The sequence below is a fragment of the Rhyacophila brunnea genome, unplaced genomic scaffold (assembly GCF_057557595.1).
Source record: "Rhyacophila brunnea isolate RB1 unplaced genomic scaffold, BYU_Rbru_1.0 scaffold_1, whole genome shotgun sequence".
Taxonomy (NCBI): domain Eukaryota; kingdom Metazoa; phylum Arthropoda; class Insecta; order Trichoptera; family Rhyacophilidae; genus Rhyacophila; species Rhyacophila brunnea.
Window position 1 is genome coordinate 27,071,186 of NW_028232751.1, and position 17,230 is coordinate 27,088,415.

At 29.6% G+C, this 17,230-nt stretch overlaps 1 protein-coding gene across 1 annotated transcript in view; it reads right to left on the reverse strand.

Moving 5' to 3' along the window:
• Positions 1-1,411: 1,411 nt before the first annotated feature.
• Positions 1,412-17,230, reverse strand: part of Mgat4a (alpha-1,3-mannosyl-glycoprotein 4-beta-N-acetylglucosaminyltransferase a) — a 598,161-nt gene continuing 582,342 nt past the window's right edge. Inside the window, exons 6-9 of the mRNA XM_085942816.1 lie at positions 16,526-16,633; positions 14,230-14,426; positions 11,011-11,254; positions 1,412-9,979 (exon numbers count right to left, since the gene is read on the reverse strand). Coding sequence (XP_085798942.1) covers positions 9,953-9,979; positions 11,011-11,254; positions 14,230-14,426; positions 16,526-16,633 — 576 coding nt within the window. The 3' untranslated portion in view covers positions 1,412-9,952. The remainder of the gene's footprint in view (positions 9,980-11,010; positions 11,255-14,229; positions 14,427-16,525; positions 16,634-17,230) is intronic.

Sequence of the window (17,230 nt, forward strand, 5' to 3'; positions counted from 1 at the left end):
TTGAGCAAGTAGCTTATATTTAGAGAAAATAACTAATTTCATATAATATATACAGACACTCAAAACAGAGTTATTCTATAGCATTTGATTATTCAAATAGATCATAGAAAAACCTAATACACTTTTTACTAGTATTTGAATTAAGTTATGTCATTGTATTTATACAGAATGTGTGCGTTAGGAAAATAGAGATAGCTCTAAAATAAAAACTTTTCTGAAAAGCTCAAATTTGAGTTTTTACTAGATGAAAGAGTTGAAATTTACTAATTCAGAGATGTTGATATGACTTATCGTTTTTCTCATTTACGCATGTAATGGTTATGGTAACTTCAACTCATTTTTAGAATTTTCAGATTTATCGCTCTTTTTCATTCAACAACAAAATTGGCACGTGGCGGCTCTCGTGATCCAGTGCGTAAGGCGCCAGCCTTCCACCTGATAGTTCTGCGTTCGATCCGGTGAGGACACAATATTTTGATGTGTTTTTCTCAAAGCTTGGGTGTTTGTGATTGTTCAAAATTACTAACAACCACCTTGTACGAAAAAGCAAAGACATGCTTATTGATAATTAAAAAAAAAAAAAAGAATGACACGTGGAAATATAACCATTGATAGGTCCATAGTAATTCTTTGCTTAAAGAAAATTGGTTTCAACCCCTTTACAATTAGAAAATGTTCATGATATGTATGACCTGCGAATGTTGTTTAAAAAAACAACAAAATTTAACATAACTGAGAAAGCGTCCTGAGAGGATCGTGGCTGCTGATGATTTTTTGGTAGCAATTATTCACCTCAATCTTTCAATGTTTATACATACAATTCATGTTAAACCTGTTTATTATATAAAACAAAAAATATCAAAAATATTAAAAAAAAAAAAAAATGACTTTACTGAGTTTTATTTATCCACTGTAATACTGATATATATATAAATGGTATGTTAATGGTGGTAAATATTGACCAAATTATATTTAATAAGTACATCTCTATCCCTTTCCTCACAGTTATCTACAAATTATTTTCCCTTGATTTCCTTGAAAAAGCTTCCCAGGGTTATAATTACCAGATCATCAGTGTACAGGAAATGACTGGTTTCCTGAGATATTGGTTGGACATATATATAGACAGAGAAGTAGACGTGCCAATATATATATTATCTAAGTTGAATATTAGTCTAAGTAATTATGAGCACCCAAAAAAATTTACAAATTTTTTATTTTTTCCAAATTCATACGTCTGCCAATCAGTGTCGCAAGCAAGGTTGAATGGTGCGGCTTAAACAACTGAAATAGTTTTTTCGATTATAGCAAACATCACTCTACACTGCAAAGGTTTATAATAAGCTTCAATAATGGATAATCAATTAATTAAAAATGCAATATTATGTAATAAGAATAAATATTTATTTGTATTACTGTCATGTATATGAGAATAATAATAGTTATGACCACAAAGCTATGCATACGACATACAGTTTTCTTAAAATAATAATAGTGTGTTACATATACAACAAGTTATCTGTAGGTACTACAAACATAAACGATTATGGAAACATCTTTCTTAATTGTATAATTAGAACATGTCATCGTAACTGATTTGACACTACCAAAAAATTGTAAAATAAAACATGTATTATTTGAAAACCACATATACCTACCTACTATTTTTTTTACTGAGACTAAAGGTCAATTTATCAAATTACCTAACTATACTTTTTGAATACATCAATACAATAATATTAAAAAAAAAAATGTGGACCCTTCAACAAACAAAAACAAATGGGTTTTTTTAATGGTTAACAAAATTTTCAATAAATTTTAAGTACTATCTTAATAAATAAATATTCAACATATTGTAAATAAAGACCTTTAAAAAAACATTTTTTTTCTCAGATTAGGAAACATTAAATTTATGGGATGTATATCCTAATCATATTACGTTATGTATAATATATAGCCATTTACAAATTGACAGTGAAGTGCAGAACCATTGATAAAATGAGTTATTATTATGTGATGTATATGATAGACAGCAAATTTATTTTTAAAGTACATATTTAGTTTTTTTGGCTTAATTTTTTGACACTATCTTAAAACATATTATAAATTTGATTTTTTTTTTAATATAAGTACCATATAAACACTTAACAGTAAAAACATTCCAGTTAAATATTTAATTTTAACATTGACACCATAAAATTAGCGCTACAACAGTGAATTACAATAATCAATGAAAATACATCCATCAGGGAAATATTACCTGTAATGACTTGGAACTATAATTTTAAGTGTTTGTGAGAATCTAAATAGAATCAGCCCAAAACTGATGTCAGTAATTCCATAGAAAAAAAGAATTGCTGAAAATTGAAATATTATATTATATTCATAGTTTGCAACATGGTATATTATATATATCTAAATAAGAAAACCATTTGAAATAGAGAGCGGTTAAAGTTATGATTGAGCGATTGAGAAAATCAATAAATACTTTAAATGACACTTTATTACCAATGAATATATCTTTCCCGTAAATTCAAAACAGTTATAATATGTCTTATATAATGAGCCATTCCACATTAGCATTTTTTAAAAGTTCCACTCAGTGCTGCTTAATTATTTAAAGTGTGTCTCAATTCTACCTTTTTAACAGTGTTTTGTAAAAAATCTGTGAAGGATTCATGGCATTGGCATGTGGCATGAAGTCATGTTTGTTATGAGTGTGTGATTTTTTTTTAAATAGCCAGCCTGTCACTGTACTGGTTCTGTATTACGTGTGAGGCAAATGTGGTTATGTCTAATAAGTAAAATAAACAACTGGATGTAAAATGCTAATGTGTAAAGGTCTTAACTCTTTTTGTTCATTTTCAATGCATTAATTAATTATATTATAATGAAAACAGTAAGCGCAGCTATAAATAAATTTGATTTGTTACAAATTTCATTTCTGTAATCTAAAATTTTAATAACACCTCATAATAATTGAAAACCTAGACATATAGGTTTTATTTTGTTTAAATATATAATTTTTTTTTCGAATATGATAATTTTAGCAAGATGGTTGTGAGAATGATTACGTAAGGTATATTTCAATAGGATTATTATAATTAAAAATAACTTAGGTGTTAATATTTTCACTTTGTGATATCAATATTAATGACATGGGAAGTCCTTTACTCGAATGGTTTACAAAAATATTTTACTGACTAGCCACCAAATAATAGTGGTACATACATATTATATTGATAAGTTTACTTTAAAATCTAAATAGCACATTCATAAGTGTTCCAATGCGAAAGAATTAGTTGTTATTTTGACAATAATAATAATAATATGTTTGTAACATTAATAGTCATATGAATGTAAGGTAAATATGATTTTCATATTATTATTTTCAATCCGGTATTAGACCAGCTCTAGACGATGTGAAATTACAAAAAAATGATGCTCAACAAATATATAAAGTAATTGCAAACCTTCACTGTATTATAATTGTCAAACAATGCATTATCTACCCATTTGCATTCATTGCATTAACTATAATTAATTATCATTTGAATCAATACATCGTCTGGAGCCGGCATTTTAATAAATGTCAATAAATATCTGTGTATAACAGCAATACGTTGATATCTTTTAAAATCGTACGATGTCAAAACTTAAAACTGCTTTTTTTAATACAGTTTTCGACAGTTGAAATATCAATATACAGGTATACAATTGTATACCATTCATTGTCCAATATTATGGCGCACAATTTAATTCCATTTGTATTTCATTTTCACTGCTTATGTTGTGATCGGGTGGGGAAAAAAGTTAAAATTCTGTGACCATTTAAAAATAATATAAGCAGTCTTTAATTTATTGATCAAATAGATAAAAATAAAGTAAGTGGTTGAGGTGAAAAGAATGCATGTAGAGGGCTACATACTTTCATAGTAAATCAAATAATATTCATTCAGTCAGCACTGAACTAGACCATTCAGTTGGTTTTAATATTAATTTAATAAATATCACAGAGATCTTAAAGGGGATAACTATATACATGAACATATTAAATTTAACCCTATGTTTCAAACTACAGTTTTCACACTGTTAATGAAAATAAAATCTGACACTCGATGTTAATAACTCAACAAAAAAGGTTAACCTGTTTAGTTTTAGATTAACGAGCCAAGATAAGCTGTTTCTCCAATCACATATTAAGTGTAAGATTTTAAAATTATCGGGAGAAAACGTCATGGTAGTAAAATGACAAAAAGTTATTTAGTTCTTTAAATAGATCTATCATTCTGTGAAATAATCGATCGAGGGATGCTGAAGGTTATTTATAGGAATATATTGAAAACCTGTTTACTTCAACACATTTTTGTAAAATGTATAAGAAATTCACATCTACAATGGCATAATAATTATTTCACAACAATTATTATTCAATTCAAAACGCCATTTTGGCAGTTTCTAATAGACAATATGATTTGTTTACTGTATACATATATTATATTATTACAGTTAACATTAATTTTAATCTTCTACTCATTAAAAATGGTAATAAATATCGGTAAGATAGAATGATGATATAGACACTCTTTTCGGTCATATTTTCGACAGAAAATGAACTCTTGGATAAAAACATACTTTTTCAAAATATTCTATTTTTCTTTGAAATATGTCAATTCCAAGCGGAGAATTGAAATAGCTTTCATATCAAAGAGTAACACTTTTGTTACACGACAATACAATTCAAATATAATAATATAGGTACAACCTGTTTCAAATTCCTTATAGTCAAATGTGGCTTAAACAAATATAATATGATCATTTATCAAATTATTCATTCTAATTAAGACATAATTTATGCAACATACATATTAAAACAAATTCTAATGTCGACGAGTTATGCTTATATATTCCGCAGATAACTACAATATATGAGTAATATTCTCACAGGTTCAAAATAAAATTAAAGAGGGTGGTGCTCAGTGCTATGTCGGTGATTGGAAATATTAATTTCAATGTGAACATGGTAAGTTTGATTATAAAATCATATTTTATAATATACAATAATTGATTTTTCTCTAATTAATTTATCATTAAATATTATATTAAATGCTAAAGAATAGTATTTTAAATCATCGTAGAATATAAGTATAAATAGCAAAATGCTGCAATTTCTTCCAAATTACGAATCAATTACCATTTACAATACAAATTTTTAACAAACATACTAAAATAAAAATAAAATGTATAAATGCTTGTGATCAAAAACGAATTATTTGAATAAGTACAATACCTATCTAATCTTAAGTACGCATCAAAACATGGACCTATTCTATGTTTTACTTGAAGTGGTTTAAAACAGAATATTATTATGTAGTATTTTATTGTGTAGAAGAAATCTATATGATCAATATAGTATTGTGACATGGGTATCATAATAACATAGATATCTTTTTTACAAAGGTTACAGATTACTCAACTAAAAGAAACAAAATTAATCCCAATTATTCATGTTTGAGCTATCAACAGTACCACCCTCCTTAAGGTAAAGTATTGGCAATTAGATTCTGTATGTTATAATATGATATGATACATATGGTGAGTTTTACTATATTGTGGTGTTATTCAGATAACAGCATACATAAATCAATGAATAATAATAAAAATAACAAAAAAGAAATACATCTCTGGGTGCCAATCCTAATTGTTGTAAGTACACAGCAGTATTAAATTTGTGTGCCTTTATTACAATAGATTAATTCGATCATTCTACAGGTACAAATCTCTCTTCACTAGCCAAAAAATTTGGCACAAAATTGCATAATGCTAAATGCATATGGAGATGCTATTTATTATATAATTTTTTTTATAATACATTTATTTAATGTCATTCGAGATGAACAACAGATGTCACTGTATGAATTTTATGTGTGAAAGTTAAATGGTTATAAGGATAATTATCGATAAGTAAATAAAACCGTCAATGTTTTAAATATATTATTGATTTAGCAAAAATCATTTTTGCATATCGTTGTTGAAATGTTAAACCTTAGATGTAACAAAATTGAAATTATCAGAAGAGACAAAAAATTGGTTTATATACGCATAAAAATTAGGGTAAGGTAGACTTAATTTTTTTTTGTAAGTCTTTATCTAAATAGTAAGTATCATCAACTGTTTGAAATACTTCTGATGTTTTTATAATAATATTTAAATTTTGGTGGTATAAAATTGAGGGATATACGTCACACATCAGGGGTTCCAACAGTTCTATGACGACATGTTGATAAAGAATAATGTGACAATCCAGAAATTAAAATTTAAGTAGACAGAAATAAGAGAGCTTAAAAATAATAAAGCCTCATTAATAAAATAAAAAGCACCATGGAAAAATCTTACGCTAACATTTTGTTTAGTAGACATTGTGATTATTTAATAGACATAAAGTATACCTACAACATAAATCTAATACATTCAAGTCTCTAAATAAACTACAATGGTTTGTCTATTATATTAAACATTAATATGGGTTGTGAGTGCATAGGTCATAAATGCAATACAGAATATGTTAGATATTATAAGATACATTTAATAATATTTATCCATTGAGTTTGAAAATGATCAAAGCAAAATGTTATGTTATATTTTTCGTATGTTTACGATTTCTTTTAAAGATATATTACAGAGTGATCTTGATTTTGACATGAACTTTTAAGTTTTCTTTATCACTGTATATACCAGCCATTCAACATACTTTACGCAGTATGTATCACCACATTTTTTCCACGCTAAAAAAGACATAATGGTGAGAAACAAACATGTAACGTTAATTCCAATACAAAACTATGGAATTTACAAAATATTTGATTCTCACGATTGTAGTATTCAATTCCGATTAAGTAAATTCCAGTTCAATAAAAAATCATTTACAGTTCACTGTAGAGACTCCACAGTAAGCGAATAAATAATTATTTCATAGTTGTATCAGTTTCAAATAATATAATATAACTTTTTATGCTAGGACATAAATTAGAAGAAACAATTAGACGTACATAAATGCTTAAACAATTACTAACTGGCATCATGTTATGGATAAAGTATGCCGAAACATGTAATGAACAATGCAACATTTAATTAATTTGCACATACATAATTAAAAACGGTTAATCAATCTGTGTTATCTCACTATTATATTGTGACTTCTGTAATGGCAGTACGGCAGTTCTGCAGTACGCATTATTGATATCTATTTAGAGTTTAGACCGAGGGTACCCCAACCGTTTTGATGTTGGGAGCTACTTTTAATCTTAATCATCGTGGCGATCAACCTTTAATAAGATTCTTATATGAATTTTACTAAAAAAAAATATTGCCAATCTTCACATAATTCAGCTTATGATTACTTGTTGCAAAACGCAAACAGTCATCAGGGATCATCCGTCAAACTTGTTCAATATTTGGATTTAATAAATTTATACTTCAATACTTTTAATAAATAATATCGTCTATGTAAGTCTAATACCGCGTATGAGCCAATATGTTCAAAATACGTATTTTTGGCGCTCTCGGTTAAACGGCAAAAGCCGCATTGATTATTGCATTCAAATTTTGAAATTGACCAATAGACTACTTGCACTCGGTTAAAATCAATACCGTGCATGAATTATCCATACTAAAGAAGCAAGCAAGACCGCGTATATCCCTAGATCCAATACAGCAGACGAGCAGAGAGTTGCGGCAATACCGCGTAAGGTCCAACTGATTTACAAAATAATCCTATGGCAATATATGGCCACAGACGCATACGATAGTAAAATTATATTTTCTAATATAAAACAGGAGGACATAATAAACTGCATTTAAATTTATTTTTTATCTTTTTTATTGATGAAATTGCAAGGTTTTTTGACCCTCCTGAACATTTTGACAAATGGTTCTTCCGCGGTATTGAACTTAGGTACATAGACGATATGTATTTTAAAAACAAGATAAAATTCGAAGACATCCTTTAAATATGAGTATTTTTTTGGATGCGGTATTTTCCATATATCAGATGATTTTGTATTGTATCAACGTAACGTCATTTTTCAATTCAATCTGTTGTAATTCGAAATTCCCCAAATCCAATGGAAAAATAATTGCGATGGTTTGAGCTAGACTTTGCAAATTATTTCCGTTCATATTTAAAGGAGATAAGATCGTCGTAATTAAAAGAATGTTTTAACTAAAATTCTTTTTTTGTAGTTTTAATATCCATAGTGATAATTTCGTTTTGAACTAATTGACTGATAATATCATTACGGTGAAGGTTTCTGATTTCGAATGTAATCTAGAATTTATCTCATTCAATTTTGATGTTAGATTATTGAGATTTTTACAAAAACTAGCAAAATTACTGAGAACCGTTGTCAAACAATACCACAAAAAAGGTCCATTACTATGACCATTACATCGCTTCATTAACAGAAAAGCACGAGTGGGATATTATTTTTTTTTTCATGGTTGTAAATTTAAAATATGGAAAACATTATTATTTTCAAAATTCACAATCGTAATTGGGATAGACCAAATTGTGCGTCAAGATCAAATGCAAAATTGGCGTCAATATGGCACCACCTATCTGTCCTTGGTAAAAATAAAAATATGATTACAAATTCAAATGATTCAATTTAAGAAAATATTGAAATTAAATATAATTATAATAAAAAGTTTAAAAATTGACTATAAAATTAAGCCTGACAGTTGGTGTCTTTTTTTCATCTTTTAAATTTGTGTTCCATGGTTTTTAAGTCGGTAGCGTATAATCTTTCGCAATATTTAATATTTAATCTCATTTAGTGCTAACACCGTGACTGGCGCGTTTGGAGTAGTTGGCCATTAGATATATTTAACGTGTTATTTAAATGTGGTAATTAAAATGTAATTAAAAGGTCAACAGTGATTGTCGTTGTGTTGAGGCGTTTCTGATGGCTATTATTGCAAGATCTAAGTAGATAACAAAAGGTAATCTATTTTATATAATTTGAAAGCGTGACTTATATTAGTGAGATAACACAAAACTAAGTAATTAAAGGAGGATAAAATAATTCTTCCAAAGATTAGAAATTCATTTAAAAACTTTAAAAACCTGTAATATAAAAAAGTAAATTTATATATAATGCTACACAATTAAAAAAATATTAAGCCAACTTTAAATAACCAGGCTAAGACTATACTTGACCGAATGTAATGTAGTCATTGACAATATGATACCTGTCCACATGTTGTATACAGAACGACACAAATTGAACAGAATGAAACCAATTGTTGCTACATTTCAAAAAATATTTTTTAAATAATCGTAAAAGTCCGACTTGAGTGTGTCTAACTTATGTCATTAATTTGTTTATAATGTAACATTTGCCAAACAACATTTGAATTAAGTGCTTAAACACAAATGTGTAGAATCTTATTGGTTTATTGAGCTTGTAATAAAACAATCAATGTAATTTCATTACTTGTGTGGTTTTATGCTCAGTTATAGTAATAAATTAGTTTTTTAGAATCCATGTAACATCAATATTATTGTAGATAGATCATATTTCCAGAATAAGTACAATATCTACCACATCTTCTGTCCAGTCTAGTCCTAGCCAAATAATAGTAAACCAATTAACATAATATGTAGCTTCACATGTTTACATAAATAGCCAACATTTACTTACTTAGATAAGCAACACGAGGCATAAAATCCAATTAAAATAATATGTAAATAATATTATATAAATAAAGTAAAAAATAGCAGCTTACGAAAATGGTCTAAGTAAATTAATATAGTAGTTGGTTTCATGAAAGTCGTTGCTTAAGTAAAATCTTGATGCCTAGGAACAGGGATCCCTCTGACACTGAAAATTCTAGGATGCAGTGCATTTGACAGAGGAAAGGCCAATCTCCCAATTGACCCAAAGTCAAACGGTCAGCTCTGTGATTCTTCAAAGTGAATCTAGACGCAATTAAAAACAGATCATCTTTAATAAATATTATTCAATTAGTAAACATTTGAGGCTGAACCACAATTTAATATTTGTGGTAAAAAATAGATTCTTGGGTTTCCACCATGTGTACTTCTTCTTTCTTTCCTCGACGTTTCGGGCTCATTGAAGAGGCCATTATCAAGAGATATGTGTTATGATGTGGTGTAGTGTAGGTATATGAATGCGAACGCTGCTTTAAGAATGCTCAAAGAGAGCCCGAAACGTCAAGGAAAGAATGAAGAAGTACACGCGGCGAAAACCCAAAAATCTAATATGATATAAAACAACCAGGAATGTCTTAGCCGGCTCTCACATCAAAACTCGTCTTGCCTGAAACGAGTCGAATACATCGATATGACGTCATCGTTATTCACAAAACACACATTGCCAAATGGAGCTCCGCAGATTGGTCGAATGCAATTTTTTAGTTTAAAAAAAAACATATATTATGGCAATCGATAAGTTGCATGCTTTTCGAGCTGCAAGTCGAAGACCCCAGGACGCATATGAACACCTACAAATTGGTCATTTCTATACCGGATCGCCGATCGCTGCATCCAAATATCTATACGTTTCGAAGGTTACGTGCGACTATTGCTAGGTAGATGTGTGTCGTCTTCATATGCAACAACTGATAGACATTCTTGCAAAGTTTCTTTATGGCTGTGCGGCAGACGAGGCGAGTTTAGATGTGAGAGCCAGATAAAACATTATATGCGGTAAACAACATTTTTGTGTTTCAAGATTAGTATCTTTTGTCCAATGTAGGTACTATTAAATTAGAACAATATAGACACATTCACCAGTAGAAAATAAACCGTTCAACGCAATATTTATGAGCAATATTGGAAATATCAGCATTTATATATATCATTTTAATTATTCAGTATTGTAAATTTTCTTAAAAGTTTACTTGTTCTAATGCGAATATAGTCTGAAATATTAAACAATAAATTCAGATGGAATAACTAAGCTATAAAATATATAATGTGTTTCTAACCTCACTTAATATGACCCAGTTCTCGCTCTCACTATTGATTGTAAGTCGAACGGCTGATATTTTGCCTAGCTGCGGATCTCCTACGCCTTCTGCCAGTCCCATGGAATCGAATTTCCCCAAAATGACGAATCCCTCGTGAGTCAGATTGTGGCCAGTTATTTGATTTCTTACCGGCAGCACTTCAATCGTGGTGTTGTAAAATCTATCGGACAAGTGTTCGACATTACCGCTTCTCAGGAGATATCTGAAAAAGAAAGATAATTGCATTCCCGTTTGCAATATTTACACATAGATAAAAATAAGTATTTTCTTTCACTATGTAAAAGCTTACTAATAATTAATATGGTAATCAATCCGTAAAATAAACCATTTATTTAAAAAATATATATAAATTAAAAATAATAATTTGGTGTCATGCTATCGGCTATCTGCAAAATACTTAATATAATATATTCATATAATTGTTGTTTATTTTGTGGTTAAATAAAACAAATTCACTTAGCGCTAGCAAAATTAATCCCTCTTGCAAAACATAATTTTATTTAAATGAGACTAAGTACAACATATTTATAAGAAAAAAAAAATTAATCACTTTTACATATTGTCTTATCAAGATTATTTGATAAAAATCATATAAAAATATTTTTTTTCCTGATTTATACATTGAATGAATAATTCTTTACATATTATATTATCAGAGCAACTACGCAATATGTATTTGCATTCGACAACTACTTACACATTTAATTTTTGAACAAATTTTATAGCAATAATTGAAAATACAAAAAGCAAATTAAAAAAACTCCTATGTACAGTAACTTTTCTTCAACTTTAACTAGATAAATAAATATACCTACTCATTTAAAAATATTAGAAAGTCCTGGAGTATTAATTGTTCACTAAAGTTCTACTAATTGTTCAATTAAAGTTCACAAGTTGGATGTAAATCTAGTTATCCAAATTATTAAATTACGTAATAATAAGTGCAAAAACAACAATTCTCGGGGGAGCTGTTTGTAAGGTTGGTATTCTGTGGTAAATCAGTAATATTTTTAAATTTTAGTTTGTTAAGAATTTACAAGCATTTTACTAAAATTTAAAATTATCCAAAAATATATAATCTAATTTACCACAGAATACCAACCTTACAAATAGCTAGTTGCCTTGAGAATTGATGTTGTTAGACTTATCAACATGTCACGCCATACCTGGATATATTCATTTCATAAAATTTTTAAATCAGGGAGTAAACAAATTTGATAATTTGTATTTCTTTAGCATAGTTACTAAAAATAACTGTGAGTTTTTTGTCGTTTTCTGAAAAATAGTAAAGTGGGACTTCATTACCTTTGCTTGTATTATGTTCGATTAATGTTGTTATATCAGTGAACGGCAGCGATATTTTGATAATTAAAAATCTGCATTTGTGAAAAAAGTTCTTTCATTTTCTTCTTCATAATTTAAATGTATAAAATTTTATAATGCAAAATAGTGAAGTGGTAAATTAGATATATAAATATACATATTATTATTTATATAATATTTCACACAAAAAATAAAAAAATGTAATTAACGCTGCAATGCCTAGAATTAACAGATAATATGGTAGCAATAGGCAATATAATTGATAACAATTAATTAATAATATAGCAATCAAACATTATCTCACCAACGCTAACGATAAGCATTTATCACAGAATGGTGAATAACCAGACGCGCTAAAAATAGTGTAATCAATTAATTCACAACTATAATATAATAATTCATTATCAAATTACAAACAACATAACAAAAAACCATAATGATTAAATAAAGATTGGGGGAACAAGAAACCAAAATGGGTATTTCATATAATATGTACATAACAGAACTTCATTAAAATATCGTAAAAAAATGACATGTATTAAAACTACAAATAATTAATTTTAAGTGACACATGGCCTACTTATTCTATAATGTTCTATACACAAGGCTGCTACCGAGGGTAGTTTGTCATATTTATGTATTGAGGTATTATAATTGTTACAATAAGTTAGCCGTCTAAGTTGACAAAACTATCTATCTCGTTCTAAGAGTTAACACAGTCAAGAGAGTTGCTGTTAAAAATAGTATTTTCTGACAGTTCAGACGGTTAACTTATTGTAATAATTAACCACCTCAATACATAAATATGATAAAATACCCTCGATAGACGCCGATAGCAGCCTTGTGTATAGAATAGATGGGGTGATACAGGTATGTCTAAAATCTCATTTCTTTATTATTTTTAATAATCCGCTATTGTCTCAGAACTGTTTCTCTACAACAGAATGTTTAGAATTGATTATAAAATATTGTGTCATTGTATCCGTGCACCAGTAGTGAAGATTTGTTACTAAATAATCATTTCATATTTACCATGACTTGTAAAATATAATTTAAACATGAGAATTGACCTAAACCCAATACTGCAAATTGCCACGGAAAGTATAGATTAATTTATTATTCCATACGTCTTAATTAATGAAATTACAATGTGATTATCGAAATTATTGATCAGTATCGTAACTAATATTTGTATGAAAATAACTAACGTCACACTTTGGATAAATATGAAAGATTCAAATTTCTCTACAAAAAGAATATTTAAAATAAATTAAGTGTATTTAGTTTATTTTAAAATTGTCGATGTAGGTCGAACACATTAGAACAAATTGCTTTACCATGGGTATATAATAACACATTGATAGTAATTATTAGAGTGTGTTATTCTTTTTGATTTCTTGTACATCCTTCCAACAGGCGGTCTTGGCCACTGCAGTGCACTATAAATAATAATATTTTCCCAGAATAGTTTTGCTCAAAGATATTACTTCTGAGTTCGGACAAATTTGTAAAATGTCAAATGAAATATTATATAATAATATGCAATTTACGACAATTTCTTTTCTGAGAAATTCAAAATTAAATTAAATTATTTATAAGTGGATTCTTGGGACAATAGTGCCGCAATCTAGCGGTCTATATCTTGGCCATAATAATATGTTTGTCCTGTTGTAATAATATTTATTTTTGAACTAATCTTGAGACCCAAGTCTTTCATTCAAACGATTAATCACCGAAATAGGTTCGGTGGTTTTCGCGTGATTTCAAGTAGGTACAATATGTAGTTAGATATTATGTAATCACAGTGTAAGATACGAAATACCGATTATTTATCGAAACTTATTCTACAAATACCTCGAGAGCATGATGGGGTTTTGGAATGTGAATGTGATGCGATCCCCCTGCTGAGGAAGAAGTCCCCAGAAGTAAGTCTCTCCGAGATAGGCCCTCTTCAGCGTGAACTGTTTGTACGATCGGATGTCTGACTTGACAGCGGCCAGAGGAGGATTCACGTGCGGGAAGAATAGAGACAGCTTGCCAAATTGTTTATCCTGGAAACAGCAAGTGATTTTTTCAGTATATTGCAGTAGTGAAAACTATTCATCGATTAGAAGAAAAATAATTTTGAATTACGAGGATTTTACATAACACCTAAGTACTACAGTTGTCATCATCAGAAGCGTGAATACCCAGGGTAGGTTCTGAATTCTTTCGGTAACTCTATCCACCAGCCCTTATTGTAACCATTCAGTTTTGTAACTCAAACATATTACAGTAGTCATTGGCAGCTTCATCTAGCCAGTGAATTTTAGTCTGTTTCCTCTTCCGAGTCTTATTGAATAACTCGATATTACTCTCTTTGCTGTTCATTGATTTATACAATGTACATGACATAGCCTTCTTAACATTTTATATGCCTTACGATATAACTATCGTCGTATGTGACAGGCCGCAGATTTTTAACGACACACGTTGAATGTAGAGCGAAGCTTTACTAAAATCGCTGTAATACCATTAATTTGTTGCTTAGTATTTCATAATTATTCAAGCAGATGTCACTGTTTAATTTTTTAGATTATGCAAATCAATTGACAATGGCTAGTAATTTGAGTTTAAAGTCGGATGAGATAACTTTCGAAATTTGTATGTGCGGCCTGTCGATTGCAGCCTCATAGAGCGAGAAAACTTGCTGAAGTCATAGAATCTGTTAATCGTAATTGATTAAACTGCATTGCAATCTTCGAATATATAGTAAAGCTCAGCATTGTATCTCCATATCGAAATCATACTGTCGCTGATTGGCCCCCATAAATACAGTGGAAAAATTTTATCACAGTTATATTCAGGGCTTGTTTATTTCGTAAAAGTATTATCTAGATTTCTAAAGCTATCACTACAGCTTACATGATAAGTATTACTATCAGTACCATAAAGTAATATTGATTGTGTAAGGTGTGGAACGCTGGAGTGTTGAAATGAACATAATATTATGAATAATCAAGTATTTTGAAATTTCCCCAGTATTATATAGGCAGTACTATAAATAATTAATTATAGATATAAATTGAGTTTGCAGATAATAAATAGATTGAAATGACTATACTTATTGGTTTCATAGCAAGTTTTCCATTCACTTTCTACGTTTAACTAATTTTTTCGAAATTGCTAGTGCTAAAATTATTGCTAAAATAAAATTCCTTTGAAAAATTATTCATTTCGATCAACGGTGAATGACAGCAGAAACCATAGACATACAGAGCGCCATCAGACGAAATTAATTATTATAACAAAATATCCGTAAAATCCATGAAGGTTTGACGGTACTGCCTTTAAAACATGAGTATTGTTATAATCTCACAATTAAAATTTAGCAGAGACACGTTAAACATTATATTTATCAAATATAAGTAATATTGACCATGTAAGGTCTGCTTAAGGCCTTGTCCACATGGCGCATTTTGACTTGCACATAATAGGTTGCGCGTACTCCAGGTACATGTAACCTCATTGAGCCGTTCACATGCACTACCGCCGTGACGACTGTCACGCAACAATCGTTAGACTTTGGAGATTACGGCGTTTACAGCCATTCCAAAATGAATTACAATCGCCTCATGCTCGAACGGGACAGTTTTGATAGCTAATCCAAAATAAATTACGTCACCTAGCTTGTCAAGTGCCGAGAACACATATTGTAAGTTATCCAGAAATACAAAATCTTATAGAAACCGAGAACACAATTAAGTTGCCAGACTTGTTTCTTGTACTCACTCGCGTTTGTTTTTTATGCCGATTCAAAAGTGAATTATATAACCTAGCTGGTTCACTGGCGAATTAAATGTATTATCTGGACGGAACACATTTTTGGTACTGGAGTGTAAATCGCGGTGGGACTCATGCTGGACAAGTTCTAAGGCATATGTGAGAATAGGTTTGCCAAGTTGCTTGTAGTGTTTTTTTTTGCTCTGTGAAATACATAGTAGGTAGTATTTAAATGTCTTAATAGACTGAAGTTGCATCGGTTCACTGACGTGATTCAATATCTCGTAAAAAAAATCTGTCATGAAGCCCCTTCAAGATCCACAACCAAAAATCCTGAAATAGTAGAATAGTATTGCGACATGAAATTATTTATATTAATAGTAAATACCTTGAGTCGCTGAACTTTCCCTTTTAGTGAGGAGTGTGTACCTATATGCTGAAATAGAGACGGCTTGTAATGGACCCAAAGTTGCGACTTATCTTGTTTACATTGTTTCTGAAATCAAATTCAAGATTGTTAATAATCAAAACATGACTTTGAGCTACTTAAAAAGAGGGGGACCAGTAGGGAGAAGTAGTAACTAGAAAAGTGAATATTGTATGTGTTGGCCTCATTGAAAGCAATGTTTAAATAAGAGAAGAAAATGACAGTGATTCTTCATCCAAATATCGTGAAAAAACTTCATTATCCTTAATAACACACGGTATTTTTATATCAGTGTAGCTTTGGTAGATAAATCTCAGAGCACACACGTAACGCTATGAAATGCAAAATGATGTATAGCTAACTTAATCATAGCGGCGTTGCAGTGAAAATGACTGAAGCGGAGATCAGAGTACAGAAATAGTGATGAGGATTTGTAGTTCCTCAGACCGCCGCTAAGTCATCCGTAGCCATGATATAATGGTAATGCAGTAACATTCCTATTTTTAGCTTCACTTTCATATAGAAAATCTCTATTTGCAGACAGATAATACAGATAGGATCACATATAGGAATTTCATATCACGGGAGATGTCAGTTCAGAAAGAAAGCTGGCTATTTCAATGGTAATGGCTGGCGCAGTATTCAACGCAATATGAAATGATTCCA